This window comes from Poeciliopsis prolifica, unplaced genomic scaffold (genome assembly GCF_027474105.1).
Source record: "Poeciliopsis prolifica strain line A6 unplaced genomic scaffold, Auburn_PproV2 SCAFFOLD003, whole genome shotgun sequence".
Classification (NCBI taxonomy): domain Eukaryota; kingdom Metazoa; phylum Chordata; class Actinopteri; order Cyprinodontiformes; family Poeciliidae; genus Poeciliopsis; species Poeciliopsis prolifica.
The window spans coordinates 8,049,938-8,072,791 of NW_026562378.1; the positions used below are offsets into that span (position 1 = coordinate 8,049,938).

The following is a 22,854-nucleotide window of genomic DNA, read 5'->3' on the forward strand; positions in this document are numbered from 1 at the left end:
GACCATGAACTGTTTACACAGACCAGCAGCTCATTTCATCAGGGTCACTTCATCTTGCTCCACCATAACAGGTAACAGGCGCTTTTAGTGAAGCTGTGTTTGTATCTGGGATGTGCAGGAGATGCGTGAAAGAATGCATGACACAGATGGTTTTTGTCTTCAAGAGAAAGTGGCACAAAAACATCTGCTCAGTTTTGGATTCTGATCGCTGTCTTTGCATTCAAACAGCTTCATAAACTAAACTGTCAACACATGCAAAAGCCAAAAAAGAAAACCAGCACTTTGCACAAGCAACTAAAAATTCACCAGTAGCCTTCAAATTTATTTATTAATCACAAAAACACTAAACAATATGTATGTGTACCTGGATGTGCGCAGACGTGTTTTTGTGATGGCTGATATCCAAGTAGCCTGAGGGGTCTCTTTAGCTCTGCATATTTGCTCTACCTCCAAGGCTGCTTGAGGCAAGTGCTGCAATTTCCATGTTCTAATGGGTATGTATAAATATGTAGATTATGAAGAGAAAATGTAAACACTCCTCCAGATACTCCGTTTTTTTATTTTCTGCTAAAAAGCTAGGTTGTTGAGTGAACCTGCAGCTTAAATAAATTTATGATGAGTTCATACTGGGCCCACACTCAATGTTCCCTCCTGAAGGTGATAGGAAGGGAGTGATGATTGGATGAAAGAGGAGGTAGCAAAAACCCAGACACAAACAGGTGAAATTAGCATTATCTGTAGGCCAGCTGGGAGCTATCATTAGCAGCTACTATGACATCAGATGCACATCATGAAGTACAGCTCTATTATTTTCCATCGAATCAGTAATCCTTCTCAAACCAAATCTTTTCACAAGCATTAATAATAATAATGATGATAATAATAATTTTAATTTGTTAGCACCTTTCAAAAACACTCAAGATTGTCATGTCTGTCAAACCAAAGCAAGATTCCAGCAATATGTTCTGCCTCAATTTGCTTCAAGAAGTTCAATGTATGTCAAAGAGGGTAACTGATGCCTCGTGGTGATCCAGATGTTTATTTCCTTTTAGAGACAAGACAAAAAGTCAAATCATCTGCAGCCACTGCTTTTTCATATTGATATCTCAAAAGGATCCCAGGAAGAGCCTCTGATTCAGATGCAGAGATTCTGTCTATTTTCCTTCTAGCCTGGGAAGGCTTTGGGATTCCACAGAATGTGCAGGAGTATTGTGCTATAAAGAAAAATGTTGTAATTCCATTCTTAATTTGCTACAATGGCAACTGGATCTTGGAAAGGTGAGACATTTTGCCTCCTAAGAAGTATTTTCTTAATCACTGGGTTCCCTTCTGTTTTTCAATTGTACATGCCGTACTTCTACAGACTGAACTGTACAGTACAACAGGACATACACAAGAATGAACACCTATCTGCTGTTTTTTTTATTATTTATTTTTTGCTTATCCTCTAAATGTCCCAAAGATTAGACTTCATTTGTTCCAAACCCTGAAGAAACTCTGTTAATGAAACTTATTGCTTTCAAAGGTTGCTGTGCCTGAAATAAAATCTGTCATATCTGAGGTGGAAGTAAATATTTAAGGTGTTCAGAAATGGCTTTTATCAACTCATTCTGGGAATTTTAGATTGCTAAAATGTAGAAAACATTGAATGTTTCTATATTCAATCAGAGCTAGGAAAACAGTCAAATCTAATTCCAGCGTTTTCAGGACTGCTTAGAAACCATGTGTGTATAAATGCCCGGATACCAAATTAGATTAGATGCCACCATGAATCTTCTAACAGGAGATCAGCTGTCACTCCACATTAAGGAAGGTTTAATACATTTCCCTTTCGTCAAAGTGCTCAGATGTGTACTATACCTCTTCCACTATTACACTTTCTAAATACAGGCAGACATTAATAAACCAATGTTTGTTGGGAAGAGGTAATCTCTACGTTGCAGGTGGGCCAAACACCTTTTAACATCCGCCAAGAGCAGATAATGAGACAGTCAGCGGGAAGATGTGTCGGTGTGTGTGTCAGAAGGTGTGCGTGCATGTATGTGTGTGTTCATGCAGATATGTAGAAAGGTGAGAGATTAAAATCAAGACATTAGGTGGAGATGGGTTTGGGGGTGCATTGGGACACAAGTGTGGGAGTAAAAGGGGGGATAAAAGCAGAAAGCAAATGTGGGATGCTTTATTAATAAATAAATGGAATAAAAGAGCTAAAAGTGTTCAAAAGGTTTGGCATAGCCTGACAAGATATAAATTAATAAAGCTCCAAAAACACTGCGCATTCGTAATGAGGCAGATGTCTAGTCGTTGCTTTTTCTTTTTCTTTTTTTAAAAGAGCCCTCATCTCTCCAATTCACACACACACACACACCCTTCCATCCATAATTAATTAGCTGCTTCTGTGATGTGCAGACTATAGATCAGGGATGAGAAAAAATAACATGCTAAATAATGAAGTAAAGCGATATGGGGAGCCTGGGGGAGAAATGAGATGGCAGCGATGGCCACAGAGGAGCAAAGGGGACACAATGGTACAAATAAGGGGAACATAGTGGGTGTGTGTGTGTGTGTGTGTGTGTGTGTGTGTGTGTGGTGTGTGTGTGTGTGTGTGTGTGTGTGTGTGTGTGTGTGTGTGTGTGTGTGTGTGTGTGTGTGTGTCACAAAGAGATCACAATAGAGGTACATAAAGAATGCCGAACACATCCTACTGTCTGCAGACGTCGTCTCTTAGGTTCTCTGATAAAGATTTTACACAAGTTGTAGCATATAGGCTACTACAGCCAAAACATGAGGTGTCATTTTTATTCTATATAACAAAGAGGGCCATACATAAATGTTGCTGTGTAATAAAAATAGCAAGATGAAATGCATAATTCAGCTGTTCAAATTATAATTTAACGAAAGGGCTCTAAAAATTAGGTGGCACAAAATAAGAACTAGCAAAATTCAGAATCCATGAAGATTTATGCACCAAAGCAGCAACTATAAAATATGCAGGTTTAGATGCATCCACAAAGATTTACTATCACATATTTTTTTTCCATTTCCACAATGAAAAAAAGTATAATAACTGTTTTACAAAGTCAAATAACAAAGACTGGCAGGACTGTGCATATTCGAGCTATTAACATAAACATTTTAGGTATTTAAATGATCTAATTGACAAAATTACCAGAAAGGTAATTGATTAATTGTATGTTTGGGATCTTTGTCCTGCTGTAACACATAATTGTGTCCACATTGTAACCTGTTGATTTTATACACTCCAGCCATTTTGTGGAAACAAAGTATAACAAAAACACTCGCCATAATACCATCACATTTGACAGTTTTTCTCGTCAAATTGCTCAAACCCATGTCTCATCTGACCATAAAGTCTTTCTGCAGATGGAATGAGAAATTATTGTATTTGATTTTTTTGTTTGTTTTGATCCAACAATTTGGATTAGCATTAGAGCCTAAAACAAATAATGTTCATGTCAATTGTAATACAAATTTCTGAGCAGAAATATAAAATGGCTTTCAAAAAATAATAAAACAACTAACAATATGATCAAAGCTTTTTAACCATATAATAGATTAAATAAATCATGGCAGAAAGGCAAATAGCGTATTTTTATTGTCTACACTACATGTGCTTAAGACCCTACAAAGTAATTTATGAGCTAAATTATTATCATCGCAGCTATTTATAGACATACAGAAGAAAAACAAATATCACAGTGGTAAAATTAGCTAAAGGTACATTAGTTTAGAAGCTGTGCATTGCATATTTTACATAGAAGCAGGATAAAAACACGTGTGTACATGTAAAGCCGGCTCATTAGGAAGCAAAAGCCAGAAATACGTTTTGTGACCGAGACTTACTGCGGGGGATGGAAGGAGCGATAGAGTGAGGAACAACTTAATAAGGCAGCAACATGTAGAACAGTGCAGGAGCAAAAGGATGCAGAGGAAGAAAGGCGACTTTGAAGCTTGAAAGGGACTGTGAGATTGTCTGCCCACAACCTTCTTTCTGAGCAGACTGGAGATGCAGGAAGAGAGGATGAGAGAGAAATAGGGTGAACTCTGAGTGCAGATGAATGAAGGAATGCATGACTCGAATACCTGTTATTCAGTTTTGATTGTTTAGGCCGTTAACGCCTTCCAGACCTGGAGCTTGCCTGAATCTAGCATGCGTCTACTCGCTTTACTCCACCTGCCCACAAACTGCTTCAAACTCTGGCCTTTGAAACATCAAGTGTACAAACATACATTTCTGATTTCATCTCGTAATCCCTTATCTTTGATTTACAAGCAAGCCGGCAACCATACACAGTTTATCCCTTTGACACAAATGATGCAGTGCGCTATAAAACAATAAAGAAAAACAGGAATCTGTGATTTTTTTTCTCTTCTTCTTTTTGACGAGCTCTTCATTTTTCCTCCTTATGGATTTTCATAGTGTAGCGGGGGAAGGGTGCGGGTGCCTGGCACCCCGTTTCATTCTAACCCAGATATGTCAGCAACGATCAAGCCCTGTGCTTTTCAGCTTTTCAAAGACGAGCTTTGATTTCAGAGGTAGATATGCTCTTCTATCTGCTGCCCATGGCTCTTCTCTACAGAAGACACAACACTTCTGAAAGTCTGGAGTGAAACCAGAATTTCACCACTAAGAGATAGCTCACTTATAAGGAGCAGGTTTGCTGGATTTCATGTAAATATTAAACATTAATGCTTTCATACCCAGTTATTACAACAGTGCTTCATTACTATTAAACTCAGATTTTTTAAGATTATTGATTATTTTAAGATGTATAGATAGATTAAAGGTTTAATCTATTTACACGCATAAATAATTTCTGAAATCAAGGCATCCATCTACTTTCTTTGCTGCTTCAGACACTTAACCAAAAACGTTCTTTCAGATCCATATTGGTTCCAGTACATATTAGAGGTGGTTTTTCGCCACCTCTAATAACCATCTTTATTTGATATAATAATAGAGCCAACTTGGAGCCACCATGGTCACTGTAAATGTGTTCGATCACATTTTTATGTTAACTTTTTATTTATTTTTACAGTAATACTTTTCAGAACTTAAACCCTGAAAAGTGTGGGTGATGTTAAATTAAACAACAGGTAGAAGAGAGACAGCAAACTATTGTTATTCTACAGCAAATCTGACCTTTTAATGAAGCTACATTTTTTCCCCTCGATAAGCAGAAATCTACATGTGATGGTCAAAACATTTTTATTGGATTCAGGTTCTACTTAAGCTTATTCTAAGTCCTGACAAAAATGCTTCCTTCCTTTGGTTCAGCTTTTAATTAGACAAAGTAATTGTCTCATTGCAGCATGTAGAAATAGAAAGTACTGATGCTAAACAAGAAGTAAGCCTATTTTAGAAATGTACTGTTAAACTACAGAAAGGTAGGGAGCAGTGATGGCCCAACAGTCCCAGTACCATTCTAAAACACCATAACATAAGGTGTTTGCACTTTGTGGATTTCCACCTTCACTTTTCAAGTACACATCTTTGTCTTCTTTATGTAACAATTTATCAATGGATTTTACTTTTTAAGCCTTCAGTAATTGCCGCTACGACTAATCTAGTAATTCTTCAACTTTGATCAGGCAGAGATGGTTGGCTTACTTTGCTTTCAGCTTCTTGTATTTTTGTGATTCAGTTTCTGCTTTTGGTGTTTTGTATGCTTCTATTGAATTTTCAAGCTTTTTCCAATCATTCTAATACTTTTTAAAGTGTCCCTGCTTCAGTTCAGCATCCTCGGCAGATCATCTGACCAGTTCAGCTTGAAGCATGTGTTTACAATCCAAGTTTGCCATCTTGGATTTTCCTAAGGAGCACTGAGGTGTTGTAAAATGGAGACTGAAAAAAGAAGCACTGAGCATTCATCATGCTGAAAACAGCATGGTGAAAAGGAAACCATGACAGACTCAGTTAGCTGGTCTTGTGAGATTGTCCACTGGCTCTCCATCTCAGCGGGCGGCTGCTGTTTCTCAATCACAGCCTTTGCTTCTGTGATCTGCCTGCACTTTGGAGTTTGTTTTTCCTTTAGTCCATTCTGCTGAATTATTTTCAAACTACCCTGCTCTTTCGCTCCGTGACTTGGCAGTTATTTCTTCCCATCCCTGACACTCAGGCAGTCTGATGGTAAAAATGCAATATTCATCTGTGTTCACCATTAAGCGGGCTGGCTGTGAGGGCTGTGGAGATGAAGATTTAAAGCGGCCTGAATAATTAAACCACTGGGAACTGTGACAAACACAGACACAAACCAGCATGCACACAAACACTGGTGTGTCCATGTGCACAGCCTGCAGCAAGGGCCTGTGTGTCCATCAGTGACATCTTTGCTACAAATTAGCTGTTCATTAAACCTTTGCTGATGCCGAATTCAATGGTGCAGTCTGTGTGTTGGCATGACTGGGGTGAAACATGCTGCACTAATGGGGCTTGGATTATATATGGAGAAGAGAATAACCCAGCAGCATTGCTGCACAAAAGACTGAACTGAAGTTTTAATGTCTAATCAAAGCACTTTAACTGATTTAGTCAAGAAAGTGGCCTTCACATCTGCATGAAGTCAATATATTATGCATGCTGAGGTTGCTAAATCTCAGCCTCTTCCATAAATATCAATCTGCTGTCCTTGTCTACTAAGCACAGTTTTTTATGATCAGAGTCTTGCCACGGTGTCCCAGACGAGGCAAACCACGTTCTCACTGGAAACATTTTCCAGAACATTTTCTTTCCCTGAAAAAGCTAACATTTATCTTAGTCTTACATTTTCTCCAGTCACAGTTTCGTATTTAAGCTACCATTACAGCAGCAGGTTGCGCTGTTTAAAGAATCAGACATGCATCCATCTGCATCGCTGCACACAAGCGATGCAAAGGTATTGTTGGTGTTGCAATATCATGCAAAGCTAAATTAGTTTCCTGTACATCGTGTATGTTTTCTTCTCTTTTGATCTATTATCCAACTTTAGAGCATTTGAAAAAAAAAAAAAGAAAATTGCATTTCTCTCAGTTTTATCTGTAGCTTGTTGTGGTCTGGGGTTTTTTTTATTTGCCTTTATGATGTCATCTTTGTTACTTTACATTGCTTTTCTCTGCTTTTTTTTTGGACATCTGCTCCTAATTAAAGCATTTTATACAAATCTTTTGGTTTGCTCCTAGTATAATATGTACTTAACTGGAAGGAGTTTATTTAGTCAAACTGTATGTGGGATAATTTATCATACCTCCAGTGATTTTTTTATTTATTTGTGGCCTCTTTAAAACACAACTGCTTATTTTAAATGCAGCACATGCAAGTAATGGGTGGAGACCAGTGGTTTTGTTACAAGTTAAGAGGAGCACATTTAAAAGATGGATGTTTAATAGACAAATAAAAAAGGAAATGGGGAAGAACATTAAGTGGAGACGAATAGAAGAAAATGAGTGAAAAAAACATACAAGTGACGCATCAAGAAACCATCTGTTGACCAAGTCAAACCATTTTCAGCTCAACAGCTGAAACAGAAAAGGTGAAAAGTGAGTGAAGACAAACATCCACGGGTACAGACAGGTGAAAGAAAAAGAGGAAAGAGAAAATGGGAAACAGTGAATTTCATTCAAGTACCCACACACTCCTGCCTCCCCCTCACCTCTGTGCCCCCTGCTGCCCTCCGCTGCTGGTTGTGCTTTGTCCTGATAAGAACCAGTGACAGTCACAAACACACACTGAAAGAGTACAGTCAAACACATACGAATATCCGCACTCAAAGAAGGGCCCCTCAAGCAGCCTTGGCCTGCAGTCTGTGAGACGGTCTCTTTCTATAAAGAATGTGTGTGAGTGTGTTCTGCTCAGTGTCTGAGTACCAGCCAGGGTAAACACAGTGTGCCAGAATGTCACGGTTCGGGGCCTTCACACCTCCGTCACAAATAACCCAGTCAGCCGTGGATTGTGTGCGCCGGTGTGCGGGTGAAAGGCAGCGAGAGTCGGAAACACTGGCCGTGTGTTTCTGTGACTGTTTGGAGAATGAGGTAGGCTGCATGCGATAAGTGTAATCGCATGGCTAACAGTGTGCAAGAGGAAGACGGTGCGTGAGAAAATGAGCCAGTGCACTGCAGCGCTTTGTTCAGACTGCAGTCTATATGGAGCCTCTCTTGTTAATGTAGTGTCAAGGGACAGAGTGTGGATGAGGCTGTTGGAACAACCACAGAGATGATTCATATTGCACTCTTATCTGTACAAACTCTCTGCAGTCAACAGGTTCTTTGAGGATTTAAAAAAAAAATATATATATATATTTAAAATTGGAAATACACTGAATTTTTTTCCCAAGAGTAACCATGGAGCCCAAAGAAGTGATAAACTGGGTCTAATTTTTGAAGTTCTTCTGCTCCTCTGAGTTTCTTCTGGTTGTTTGCCAAAAGCCTAGAGCCAAGGCTTAATAAAGTTTTTAGATTCATTTTTATTTTGGTCGTTTTACTGGTGTAGGCAAAAAAAATAAAAAATAAAAATTACAAATATATTGTGTTCCAAATTATCATACAAGTGATATTTTCTCAGATTTTCCTTTATGGTCAATGCAAATGATGGTCAGTATAATTTTCAAGTCATGAACTATTACAGTATAAATCAAATTTTACTGAACAAAGCTCCCAATAAGAACAGTTTTTTTTTTTTAGGTCATACAGTTATTTCCATGCAACATAGTAGAATAAAGACAATATGTTTTAAGGGAAATGTAGGAAGACTATCACATTTTCCATAAAAAAAATGTAAAAAGAAAAGAACAACCAAAAGTGTTTTCTGTGTGATAAAGCAAACTCTAATGGTAACACAGAGAATAGCACAGAGTAACAATGGAGGTGCAGGAGAGAAGAAGAAAAAAAACAGGGTGCTGCCTTCATTACGATTCTCAATCAAGTTGTCCAGCGTCTTGATTGCTCAAGTAAGACTGAGCCTTGCATTTCAGCAAAACTAACACGTAAGCATGTCTTAGGATAGCTGAGCCCAGCCAGGCTGAACTTTGCCTGGCACTCATCAAGACGTTGGCTCAGCTAAAACGCTTGGGCTGTAAAGGAAGGGAAAGGTTGAGTATGAGATAGCAATCAAGGAATAAAAAAAGAAAGAAGGTAAAAAGAAGAAAAGGAAACTATGGGAGGAAGAAATAAATCAACAGGTTGCAGCACTTCATTCTCTTCCTTAAGTCTCCCTTTGGCTTTTTTGTTTTTATGATAAAAGTTACTTTAATTCCTCTCTTGCAATTTTCCGCCTCGTCGCTCCTTAATTCAAGAATTTGTTTGTTGTGCCATTTGGAGGCTTTGTTGATTCATGCATATTTGATTTGAAAATGTCACTCATTATACATATTTTCTCCCTGCTTACTCTGTCAAGCTATGACTTTCCCACTGTTTCCCTCCCTCTTCAGACAAAGTCTATTTACAAAAACATAAATAACTCCTTTTTATTATTATTGCTGTTCTAGTGGCAGAGTGGGGGGATGCAAATCAGCAACACAAACAATTTTGAAAAAGCATACATAAAAAAAGAGGTGATTTAAGGGCACAAAACAGCCACAACAAAGAGCTTTTGGATGTGCTACTTTTGTATTTATAATATTTACAATAAATCGTGTATTATTCAGAGCAACACTTGTTAATGAATGTGTGAATAAGAGCAAAGCAGAAGGAGAACAAAGGCTGATCACGTTCATAATTCATCCCCTGGCTTTATTCTTTCATCTCAACTGTTTCTGTCTGGTTGGTCCAACACCAGTCAGACCAAAGAGTGATACGGGAGGAGCATTCATCCCTCAACTCTCACTGAACGCTTTATCTGGCCTTTGATCAGTCTGACAATGAGACTCATCCCACCCAATCGACTGTTTTCATCTGCAGATGAGAGCAGTAAAGGTCTGAGTGAACTGTCTGCTTTCAGGAAAGAGAGCTCGTTTCACTGCTGCTTGCATTGAGAACGAAGCTGGAAGAACAAGGATAATCTGAGGGAGAAAATCAAACGTGTACACATAAGGGCGCATCCCGGTAAATAAGTTGGATAGATTTTTGTATTGCAGTGAAAAAGAAAAACTCGTTTTTTATAAAATAATTTCACATAGCTGTAGATTTAAAGTATTTTTCTCGTAGTTTTGATGGTTACGGTGTACAGCTAAAGCTGAAACCGAAATTGCAGTATCAGTGTCTGCAATGTTGCAATCGTAAAAAAAAAAAAGAAAAAAAAGGACAACTCCCTGAATACCATTTTTAATAGAAATTATGCTTCAAGTAACCAACCTTTACGACTGACACTTTGATAATATATTTAGTGATTTGTACCAGCCTTAGTTACACTTAGTAAAAACTTCAAATTCAGTTTCTCCCATCACATGAATATTAGAGTTTTTAAATCCAGAACAGTATTATCACCAACATGTCTGAAGATTATTCCAGTCCACTGGTATGTTTAAGCATTAAATTGGAAAGTTAAGTGGAAGAAAAATATGTGGCACAAAGAGACAGAAATTAAGAGCAGCTTTTATATACTGCAGCTAGATTGCTTCAAGATCAGACATAGGCGACACAATTTACATTTATTCAATTAAAGTACTCTTGAATCAAACTGAAAATTAACACCTTCCCTCACCATAAAAAGTAACAAAATCTTATTTAAAGATTATGGAATGACTGGGTTTGAAACTCCAGCAAACTAGCCTGACCCGAGTATTGTCCAAAGGAAGATGAGAAAAACCAGAGCCAGCAACACAGAAGAGCTGAAGGCTGATATTTCATCATCATGGCTTCCTGAATGCCTCAGCGGACTGTTTTCATTAGCTGTAAGCCGTAATCAATAAAATTAGCAAAAATGAAGACTTGAAAGGTATTTCTGTGTCTAATGAGTCAATCTATTTGAGTCAATCTCTACTTGAGATGTACAAATAGAAGAGCTCCTGCAACCAGCCAATAGAGGGGAAAAAAAGCCAGAAAGTGCTAAAAACAAAGGCACATTTCTGTTCAATTTGTCCTTTCCTTCACAATACAAATAAAAGAAGAACAGAGAATGGGACATAGAGAGGATAAAGAATGAGAAAAAGATGAGGTGACCGAGCATCAAAGTGGTGAAGGATGAGGTGGGAGAGACGGGGCCTGCCCTGGAGAGGAGCTGGAGAGAAGCAGGAGGAGGAAGGGGATAAGCCAAGCCTTCAGGAATAGCATTTCTTGTTGGGGCACTGAGGGCAGAACTAATGGATATGGCAGCTAAGAGAAGGATGATAAATGACTTGGTGCATGGCTGTGTGTGTGTGTGTGTGTGTGTGTCTGCAGGTTACTGTAAGATTGTTTACACTTTTGTGCATGGAAAACACAAAGTATAGTATTTATGTGAAATGATGAACTATCAGATCACTGATCTGTGATCTTTAATCTCTTCAACTTTATTAATTTCTCTGCTTTAATATGATGACTTTATGCTTTTTTTGCAAAAAAATATTTTTTAGAACACGTGATATCCTGGAAAACATCACTGCGATTTAAAGAATAACAGACATTTTGTTTTAATGAATGTTACCTGTTGATGTCTCTGTGTTTCTTTCAACAGGTTATACAGCCTGAAGTTATTAATTTAAAACTGGTTCAGGCAAGATGACACTTTTTAAAAAACTGTGGATCAAAAACAACGAAACAATTTTGATGTGTGCATTAGAACGTTGAGAACCTATCCCCACCAAACCCCTCTAATCTGAAGTCCTGCATATAAATGACCAGAGATGGTATCATGATAGAAAGCTGAAAAGCAATGATAGTATATGTTCTATTTAAAGAGTTCCTAAATATTTATGTAAAAAAAGAATAAATCAAAGAAAGAAAGGGAAAGAAAAAAACGGCAAGAAAACAATAAAGGAATAACAAAAATCAAAAAGTAAGTTAGCAAGGTAGCAAGGAGAGTAAGACAGGAAAGAAAGAAAAACCATGAGGGAGGAAAGATGTAAAACAAAGGAAGGAAATAAAGAAGGAGGCCTGTGTTTAAGCGTGTGTTGCTGTCCCTACTCAGTTCAGAACCTGCTAATCTGCTCTCCAAATCAGCACTCTAATCCAAAAACTCTGACCCTTAGAGCCATGAAGCTTGGGCCCATCGTCTCATCCATCACTGGGCACAGAAGCTGTAGTTTAGCAAGCTTGCGCTTAGGATTCAGCTACAGCTCCAGTTGGGAAAGCAGATAAAAGGGAAAAGCAATAAGTTATGAGGCAGAGCTTAATTAATAAAGGCCAGTTATTCAGACTCTGCCGACAAGTGATGGAGGGAGGCTTTAATCTGCATGTAGATAACATAGAGCTGGACCAGAAACATAAAGAGTGAAGGATGAATAGTCCTAACTGTGTGTACGGCCTGAGACAGATAAAGCACTGGTACAACCGTCAGTCACTGGGGAGTAATACTGATTCATTAAGTCCGTTTTGGAGATATGAATTTCATAATATATATGTTAAACTTTGCATCCACCTCTTCTTAGGGTGTCATTAAAGAACAGCCGCATAAAACTCCATGCAGGTTGGTGTCCAGCCCTGCATGTACTACAGGACTTGACAAATGCTTGATGTGCCTTACATGACGCCTGCAGTCACTGCCACTTGGCACGATTAATATTAGCTTTTATGCTAATGCAGCATTTGGCTTTGTAAGAACAAGGCAGTATTTCCATAGAAAGTCATTCATCCCAGCCTGTTTATGGCCTTATGGGCCACGACAGAATTATTGCTGCACAGTACACAAGCTGTTGTCACTGTGCCAAAAGCCAATATTACACATACAGACAGCAGACACACAGCAGGACGAGGGGAAGAAACCCCAGAGGCAAAAGGCACACAGGATGGAGGTGCAGATGAACTAATATCTCAACTCATGTTGCTATGTGTGTTACTACATGTGTACAAATATGACAGTTATGTGAATGTGATATATTTAATACTTGCACATTTCGGAGTAAATGGTACATTTTTTCTTTTAAGTAGTAGCAAAGAAAACAAATGTGTGCTGCTGAAATGACACCCGTCCTGAATGTGGCGAAACATCGAGGGGTCTTACCTCTGAATCGTTGACACGTCCCTCCTGGAAAGAGCAATCGTTGGCGTTTTGGGTGCACATGTGGCGGTACTTGCACCAGTGGCATGGGAAGGAGCCATTCACACAGGAAAGGCAGCTGAAAATGGAGATTGGAGGAGATCATGCAGGTAGTTAGCAGAGTCTGACGCTTGTTTTGACAGCTTATTGCACCTTAATGTTAAATCTAAACAGAAATATTTTTTCTTTTTTGCAAAACATTTGGACATCTTTAAATCTATGACAGGTGGAAAAATGATGGCATTAACAAATTGTGTTTTTAAAAATCATGGCCATCAGTATAGCATTGACAAATAAGGTATAGAAGGTCCTAGAAAGTTTTAAAATGACAAAAATTTGTTCTTACAATCTGAGATTCTTTTACAATGATACTAAGGAAAGTACCAGAGTCACCAGAGTTTCATTAACTTGGAGGATAAATATGCAAAAAAGAGGGACACTGGATGAAGAATTGGCCATTAAACAACCTATGTGACACAGTGTAACCTTCACATTTTTAAGTGCAAACAAAAATGTGGAAACTGTTATTTCTACTCAGGGTTATTTTACCGTGGGAATCTCCTACCAGCTGGTTGCCTGCCTCGACCATCTCCCAACAGAGTATCTGCTTAAATATCTTTTTTACTCGTCTTTTTTCAACATTTGCTCAACCTATGAAATGGTTTTGTCATTTTCACCTTTCATCCCCCATCTTTAGACTTAAAGCCTGCCTTAACATCCCTTTCATTCTGAACTTCCCATTGCTTTCACCTTCTGCACATCCATAGACCTCTCCAACCACCATCCGACTCTCTGCATACTGTTACTCTCTCGTTACGTTCTTTTTATCCACTCAGTGGTGAACCTTCCCTTATGTTTCACCATCTCTACTAGGCTCTCCGTTCACATACCCCTCTCCATTTGCTTTGTCCCCCCCGTTCTTTCTCTAAAGCTCTCTTTCATCCAAGGGGCTAAGAGCCCTCCACCGTTTTTAATTCACCTGCTTTGTCAGAGGCGAGGTGCCGACAGACCGGCAGAAAGAGAAAGACGAAAGAAAGGAGAGGGGCAAAGAGAGAGAGAGAGACATCAAAAGCCGGTGGATTTCCCTTACAGAGGTGTATATACCAGGTATCATGAGAGAGAGGAGGTGGAGAGGTGGCAGTCTCATGGGAGACAGATGAAACATAAGCTTGGATATCTGAAGATGATTATGAATCTGTATGTGGGCTCTCATATCTAAAGAAAACCCGAGGAGGAGAGTCATAAAGGTTTATGTATGCAGTTTCTCAAATAAGCGGAGAGAAACTCTAAGTGTGCAGCATACTCTAATAAAAACATTACTTGTTAGCAAATAAAACAGCCTCATGCCATTGCAAAGCTTACTAAAGAGCAATTTACTAAAGCGCAGTTTCAGGGATTCATCTCTGTGCCTTATTTAGCTAGGGATTTGTGTCAGCATATGGTTTATTGGGTAACAATGAAATACTGCATTTAATAAAGCTAACATAGCAAGCAGGTTGCTTTGTATTTCACCACATCTGCCAAGTGTAGATGTATGTGGATCTGTCTGGAACAACAGAAAGCACACTCGCCCTCCTGACAAGCTCCGGAGTGTGTTTTAACCCTATGTAATGCCAGCTTTCCTCTTTTCCTTATCCGCATGAAAAATGAGGGCTTTAACTCTTGAGCTCTGAGATGGAGCCCACGTATGAATCCATCAAACCCTGACGTGGATTCATTTGGATCAATTAGGGCCGCTCGTTTGTTAGGTGCACACTTTAAGTGATCATTTCCAGCCCAGAAACCCCCTCCTTTTGAACGAGATCAGAGGCTGGAGCTTAATTCAATCCCACTGCCGCTTTAATTGACCAATTTAGCATTGTGCTGACAGAAGCTGTCCATTTAGAATAAAAGATGTGCAGCTAAGGAAATAACAGGCCTCTTAATACCACACGAGAGCAAAGAGGAGATTTGTCAACGTTGCCAACAAATGGAAGGAAAGCGATTAGGCTATGCTGGGTTAGCAGGCAACGCTCAGATTTAAAGTCAGAGCAGGGATTTTAGTCCAGCTCTGAGAATCCACAGATGGCTGGTCGATACAGGACAAATCAGAACATTGCAAGGAATGAGATCCAAAGAAAATCAAGCTATACAGAATTCCTTGTCAAAGTGAAATTTGTCCTGCAGCCTCCAGGTAGTGGGATGGACGCTGCAGGACAAAAGAGATAGAGGGCTGTCCTTCAAATGGCTGCACATTAGAATGTAATTTGTATAATTGAAATAATTAAAGTAAGAGTCATCTGCACCTTAATTGAGATGAACCGCATTCACACCAAGTAACCCAAAGGAAGTTTGTGATCAAACTTTTTTTTTCATATGTACTTTAACAATTTAACTATGTCAAAAAGCGACAATAGAAACGCACTGATTTGTTTTACCATCACGATGCAGAGATGTAGATCAAACTACCACAATGAAGCTTTGACAAAATAAGGCTATTTGGGCTTAGGTATTTAAGGCAAAGGCAGTTTTGTATTTACATCTAGCAATGGCTGTCAGTAATGGCTTCAAGCATGTATTATTTATTTACAGTCTGGATGAAGAGGGCATGAACATATCCTCCAACTGGGAGGACTCGACCACCTGGGAGGTTTTGGGAGAGGAGCACAGTGGATTCTGCAATTTTATAATAAAATAACAATATTTTCTTTTACACCAGTCACAGAGAGGCTCCATTAACAACAGGAAAAGTGACTTGACCTATCCCTCATTGCTTTTTTGAAAAATAGTTACTACGGGGTCAGAAAACTGTCTAACTGCAGCGACTGGGTATAGTTAGCAAAACTGGCATTATCTAGCCCAAGCCCAAATCCCGACCAAATTATGTACATATCATCTAAAACCCAAGTTGCAATAAAATTGTGGTCAGGATGAACAAGGTATGGCAAAAAATGGATTCTTAGCTTTTTGGAAAATGCTATTAAATATTCAGAAAGCAATTTTCATATTGAAAAGTGAAACATTAAGTATTTCACACTGATTGAAATCAGACATAGAAGACACATTAAAAGCAACCAAACTTAGAGAACAAAAAAAACATAAATTTGAGATGACAAAAAATTTATTTTAAAAACTTCATAGCACTAAGAGATAAATAAAAACATAAAAGCCGAGATAATAAGGGACAAAAAAAAAATAAAACAGTAAATTTAATATTATATTTGCAAAGAAGTTATGACGTATCCTTTCAAGATAAAACCCAAAAATTACCCCAAAGGAACATGCTTCATTTTTTTATTTGTATTTCCAAAAACACCTGAATAATTTTCTGGATTTGTTGGAAGTTGCATTTTTGAAAAGTCACCGAGAAAGACAACAACATCATTTAAACGACAACACTGTTCTCGAGGAGCGTGTATTGTTAAACCCTTAGATAAACAAATGAAAGAAATGAACATCAACTAAGCTCGCTGGGCTCATTGTAATGCTTGTGGCTGTTCAAACGGAAACGATCACAATTCTGAATGTCAAAGAGTTTGGTTCAGAGACTCAACGTTCATCAAAATACACTTCAACATCACCTTAACAGCAGGAAACTTGAGTCAAACAGCGAACAGTACAATGTATAGTTAGCAGCCCGCATCAGTCATCACATCTGTCGCATTACCCTAATAATAACCATTTTTATCCAGCTTAAATCTTTTATTCATGTCAAATCAAGCTTGTTAGTCGAGCAGCAACTTTGAAATAATGAGAAAAATATCAGCAGGTAACTGCCTGTGTTTCTTTCTACTTTTATAAGCATGAACTTTCAAATAAAAGAAGGTCCCATTATGCGTCCAATCCAAGGCCAGCGGCAGCAACCCCCTGCTGCTCACTCTTCGATTGCTGCGCTCCCTGTCACGAGCTGCTGTTGGATCTCAAAGTCTCTATTACAGGCCAGGTGCACCCCCTCATCAGAAAAAGCCCACCTAGTGCCATTGGAGGGTGTTTGATTCTCTTTATCAAGGCCGGGTTCTATTTTTCAGACCCCCCAGCAACGCCTTATTGCGCCTTCATGTCCTTTACCGTTGCCTGCAGCCAGTCTGAGGCTTTGAGCAGCTGGAGACATGCTCCCTGTATACCCAGGCTCGCATTGTTAATTTAAGCCTTTCATATTCAGATGCTAATCGAGATACACTAGCAGTGTTTCTTCAAGGCCAAACACAATAGGCTGATTCCCTGCTGGAGTGTCTGCTTGGTCAGTTTGAAAGGCTAAATGCAAGCCGTCCTCCAATGAGGCATGTCTGACTGTCCTGCATTTGGGCGAGCTGCTTATTGGCTGCTCTTCATTTCAAAGGGAAGGAGTTGAATTATTTAACTCCTCTAAGGAATTGTCAATCAATTTGATTCCTAGATTTCTTAAAAACTGACACGGAGAGAAAAAAAAAAAAACTAGGACTCAATATTCATGCAAAACAAATGGTATTACTACATGTATGAGTTCAGCTTGGGAGAAAATTAATAGTTCTTAAGCCTTTTTTTAAGCTCATCATTTCAAATACCTTTGTTCTAAAAAGCTGATCTTTAAATTGAGTTTTTCTGGGGTCCATTACAACACAGATTCAGGAATGATCTAATCTCCGACCAAATCAAACTGACCACAGTGAGGGGAGGTGGTTCATATGACCTCATGCATACACTTAAGCTTCAAATCATTTCCAGACTCTCCATCTTTATTAACCACAGGGATGTGGAATGAGAAAAAAAAAAAAAAAAAAGCATATGGAAATATTTAATTAAGCAGTAATCATGGCTGTGGGTGATTTTCTATTTCAATCTCAGCAACCCTCAAACTTAAACTCTAGGGAATGTAATTAGATTAATACAACTATGCAAATTTATGGCATTTTTTAAGGGAGCAGGGCCACGATGTAATCTGCTGAGTAAATAACGAGGAGGGGCATGTGCTCAGGAGGACCCAGGGATCAGGCATCAGAAAAATCTACACTGTGTTCAACATTAAAAATTGATGATGCACAGGGAACCGATGCTTCTCAGTCTTGAGGTATACCAAAACTTTACACAGTTATAGTTTCAAGAGCAGCAAAAATGTTTCTACCATCCTGATCAAGTGCTCACAGGATCATGTAGCGCTGGAAGACACAAAGGTGTCAACAAAGCTAATTAAAATGTTTTTTTCCAACACATGTCCCGATGAGAAAAATGGAGACATTCCTGTAGAGAAAACAAAATGAGCCGCACCTATTACTCCTATTAATGTAAAGACGTTGTACAACAAAAACTAGCACCTCGTAAGAAGTTGAATGAGGTCCTGCTGAAAACTTAAATCATTAATAATTAGGGTGAATCTCCATGAGTTTCTAGTATTTCTTTTTTTTTTCAAAAACACTTTCTGAAATATTGAAATTTTGGGGTTTCATGATTGGTAAACCAAAATGATCCAATTACAAGAAGTAAAGGCTTGAAATATTTTACTCCATCTGAAATTAATCTGCATAATATATAGATTTCACTTCCTGCAATATGTAACAAAATATTAAAACTTCTCATTTAGAGCTCCAGAGTTTTTGGAGATATATCTGGATACAGCTCACCTGGTGCAAACCAGTCAGTTGTTTTAAACGGTTTAATTCATGCAGACGGTCTGGACCTCTGGCTATTGAAAAACTATTGTTGGCTGGAGCCATGGACCATGACAAAGTTTTAAATGATTGGATTTAACATTACAAATCGCTAAGGTTTGGTCATGATATACAAAATGTGTCAGCTACAAATTTTACAGTTGAATGCGCTCTGAACAACTATCCAACTATCCTCCACTGTGAAGAGAGACGTGTTGAGCCAAACAATATTTTCGCCAGCAATAAACTGTCTTATACGCTCATCCTCATGAAATTCAACCACAGAAATCTAGCTCAATGAAAGAAATGTCAGACGGAGCACTAAAGGGAGATGAGAATCAAGTGGAATTGTGTCGGACATCAATGGTCAGACTGATAAACAGCTGAAGTAGGTTAATTTGTTCTGGCATGGTGAACGTCAGACCAATACGAACAGTGTGTATTACAGGCACCAATTGATACTGTTGATTAGCGGTTTGTTAGAAGCAAGTAACATATTGTGCATTTGTTTCAAATGCACAAGGTCATATTCTTATTGAAAACTGCTACCCTGATAAAACCTTCTGATCCATTTTCATAATTAGTGTTTTAACACCTTTAAAGGAGGACTTCTCCTTCGCAAAGTAAATGTCTTCAGTATTTTTAAAATAATTGCTTTAAGTGAAACTTTAGCTCTGTCAGGAATTACAGCGCATTCTAGAAACAAAGCGGCACATGTGGCCACGCAGCCATTATGGCAATAACATTACCAGTCTGATCTCATCAGACTCCACACTTCAAAGGTCTGCCAGCCTCTGCATGCACACAGGACAGAGTGCCAGTTCTAAATGGGGTTCTTATCGCTGCGTCTCGCTTCACCATCAGAGTTACTGGAGAAGATGCGACGTGGCCTGTCTGTAACTTCATTAAACGCGTCCATTACATCACTCAAAGGTCGTATTAGATCAGCACAGAGAGCGTATAATATCAGAGTTCATTGGGGGAATAACTTCTAATGGGCAACTCTCTTTTCTGCATTGGTTCCTCTACGCTTCTTTACTGTTCGCGAGAATTTAAGGCAATTGGGGAAAACATCCAGTGCAATTTTATTTCTTTTATATGATTACTCTCCTAACAATTGGGCATATACAACCATAGGGTTTCCATCAGATATGAGAGGTACTCTGGATGACTTAAAGTATTCAAGAGGTCGAGCAAACACAATGAGGTCCTCATGGGAGATAATTTAAAGATGATCTGACACCATAAACCACCACACCCTTAACCAGCTGAGCTAATCATCTTTCTGAGGCAAAGGATTTGTCTACAAGAGTGGGGAAGTGGGGGGACTGGGTTAAAGGTCACAATAACAGATTAGGTGTCTAAGACATCCACAGCACCAGTTACTGCTAAGTGCCACAGTGGGGAAAGGTGTGGTTGTGCATGCATGTGTCTATGCCACTGTGTGTTTGCGGACAATCCTCGAAGGAGGCTCATCCAGTATCCGGGGGGAGGAAGCTAGAGCGGAGTCCTGCCTGCACCCGAGGGGCCTCTGAGCCATCTGCTGCCCCAGGGCTAATACCCCACCAGACGTTTCTGCCACGGATTGACAGGAGGGACAGTATTGTGTGGGCTGGGGTCGAGGAACTGGAAGATTCGTTTACCATGGTGGAGACTGATGCAGGGGTGTGGCTTTACTGGTGGTGGATTTAAAAAGGCACAGAATTAAGGGCATGTTAATCCAGTAAAGTTTATTAAAAGGGCACACAGTTTTATTTGCAAGTACTGAGTGTTGCAGCAATTTCTGTTTTCAATGTGAATAAGTGCAAGACAGCAAATTTATAAAGTCACAAAGCCTAGTCTATTTTTTTTCAAATTAAAGTCAGTGTGTTACTGAGAGGAATTGCAATAGACAACAGTGTAATAAATAAATCATTGAGCAATCATTAAGCTGTTGTCAGTTATGATAAAAAGCATTTAATTTCCATCCTGAAACTAAAATGTTTCATATGTATGGCACATTTGATTTTTCACTTCAACTGTAATACTAGACCAATACGATACGTCAAAAAGGGTTGAAAAAGGTGGAATTATGTGTGTGTGCGTGCGAGTGTGTGCGTGCGCGCGTGTATGTCTCATGATGTGTGACATGAAACAACTCAGAGACAGACAAGAGGCAGAAGAACAGCAAGAAAAGAAGCCAAGGCAATCATTTGTTTTCTTTTTCACGTTACAACCACTAATATTAATGTAATTTAACTTTTTATAGAGGAAAGTAAAATGGATACAGTGGAAGAAGAAAGCAAGGACATAATGAAGGACGCAAGGATGCATGCCAGAAAAGAGCAAAGCAACCAAGGACAAACGGAAGGACAAGAAATGACAGAGAGAAGCAGGTGAGAAAGAAAGGAGGAAAGGTTACTAAAACCAATGCTGCATATGAAGAAGATAAGAAGAGAAAGAAAAGAGGGCAAGACAGGGAGTACAAGTACACAAAGGCAAAAGGAAAACTTTCAGAATAAAGAAAGAAAACAGAAAAACTTTCCCACACTTCGTTAGAGTTCAGCGCAAACCATTTCCTTCTTAGGTGGCCTATTTAGTAAATTAGGTCCTGTGTGAAACTGTTTTAAGACGCCTCAGATGTTTATCGTCATCTGCTGTGAATCATGCAGGGAACACATCAAATATGTGATAAGGATTTTCTGGTCAGATGAGACCAAAACTTCTGTGTGTTAGAAGACTAATTCACACCAGCCACCAGCGCATAGTAGTGGTGGCATCATGGTGTGGGGAGATTTTGTTTTCCTCCATCGAGAAAGGGAAGAATGTCAAAGAGGAGAAGAATGGATGATTGCTCTTCTGACACTTTATCTAATCTGACTGATCTCGAGCTTTTTGCAAAAAAAAAGAAAAGAAAAATGGCAACAAATGTCTGATGTGGACGTTCACAATTGGAGACATAAACCCCAAACACTTTTAGCTTTAGTTGAAATGAAAATATTGATTGTGATTGAACACAAAAAATGTCACAATTTTCAGATTTTGATTTCTAACACAACATTGAAAACCAAGTATTTTTCTTCACTTAAAAATTATAAACAAATCTGTGTTGGACTATCCCTTAAAATCACTTTGTAACATTGATGTGTGACTAAAAAGTTCAAACAACATAAATATTTTTTCAAGGCACTAATGATGCACGTATATGAGCTTCATTGATATTTGATAAGATGATTTAAACATTCTCACTTACGATTGGTGGACGCTGCAGTTGTAGAAGACAAAGTCGACACTGGCAAACTTTTTGCCGGTCTCTTTAGACTTGAGGAAGAGCTTTACCACCCGCTTGTCACCTGCATGGCATCCAAAGGGAAATATATTAGAAACTATCTACACTGTTCTCTCTAAAGATTTTGTCTGTATTTAACTTTTCTTGATGAACAGTTACACAATTGTATAAGAACAACAAAAATAGGTTAGGGCATCTTTTAATTTAACTTCAGCACCGATCCAGTACAACACTTTTTAACTTTTCATTGTTTGACCTGAAGAAATTACACACACACTGTAACATAGCAACACGCTTCACTGCAGTAGGATGACTTTAAAAATAGCTCCAATTGGCATTCGGATGCCGTTAATGATGAGAGCTCCTAACAGGACATAATGGGCTGAGTAACTTCTGAGTTGTCTCTTTCAAGAGTCCCGAAGCACACAGTCTGACATGTTTTTAGTGCTTTGAAAATGAAAACGATGCAAGATTAAACTTCAGTTAGTGTGACAAAATTGGACATGAAATGAATTCCCATGAATAAAAAAACATAAAGATGAGGATATTTTTATAACCACACTGAAGTTGGTGCTTTGAAAAGAAGTTACCAAGAAAAGCATTCATTTAGACACAAAGAAGGCCAAATCGAAACTGACATAAGGAATTCAAAAGCATTTCTATTTTCAGTACATGAATGCAGAATAGTGTGTTCTCCTGTGGGGAAAAAGGACAGCATATTTGTGGTAACAAGATCTTCTAACAAAGAGCAGTCTGTAACAGCTGTTATGGTTAATTTAACACTCTCCATTAAGCAAATAGCAAAAATTCATAAGGACATGCATCAGCAGAGATGCACCCAGAAACTGGGTGGTGGTCTTTCAGCAAGTCAGAATTTT

At 38.7% G+C, this 22,854-nt stretch overlaps 1 protein-coding gene across 4 annotated transcripts in view; it reads right to left on the bottom strand.

The window, feature by feature from the left end:
* Positions 1-22,854, bottom strand: part of LOC129358537 (plexin-A1-like) — a 204,467-nt gene that overhangs the window by 75,042 nt on the left and 106,571 nt on the right. For all 4 annotated transcript variants that reach the window (XM_055027665.1, XM_055027663.1, XM_055027664.1 and 1 more), the window contains exons 8-9: positions 21,941-22,040; positions 13,070-13,184 (exon numbers count right to left, since the gene is read on the bottom strand). In XM_055027665.1, coding sequence (XP_054883640.1) covers positions 13,070-13,184; positions 21,941-22,040 — 215 coding nt within the window. The remainder of the gene's footprint in view (positions 1-13,069; positions 13,185-21,940; positions 22,041-22,854) is intronic.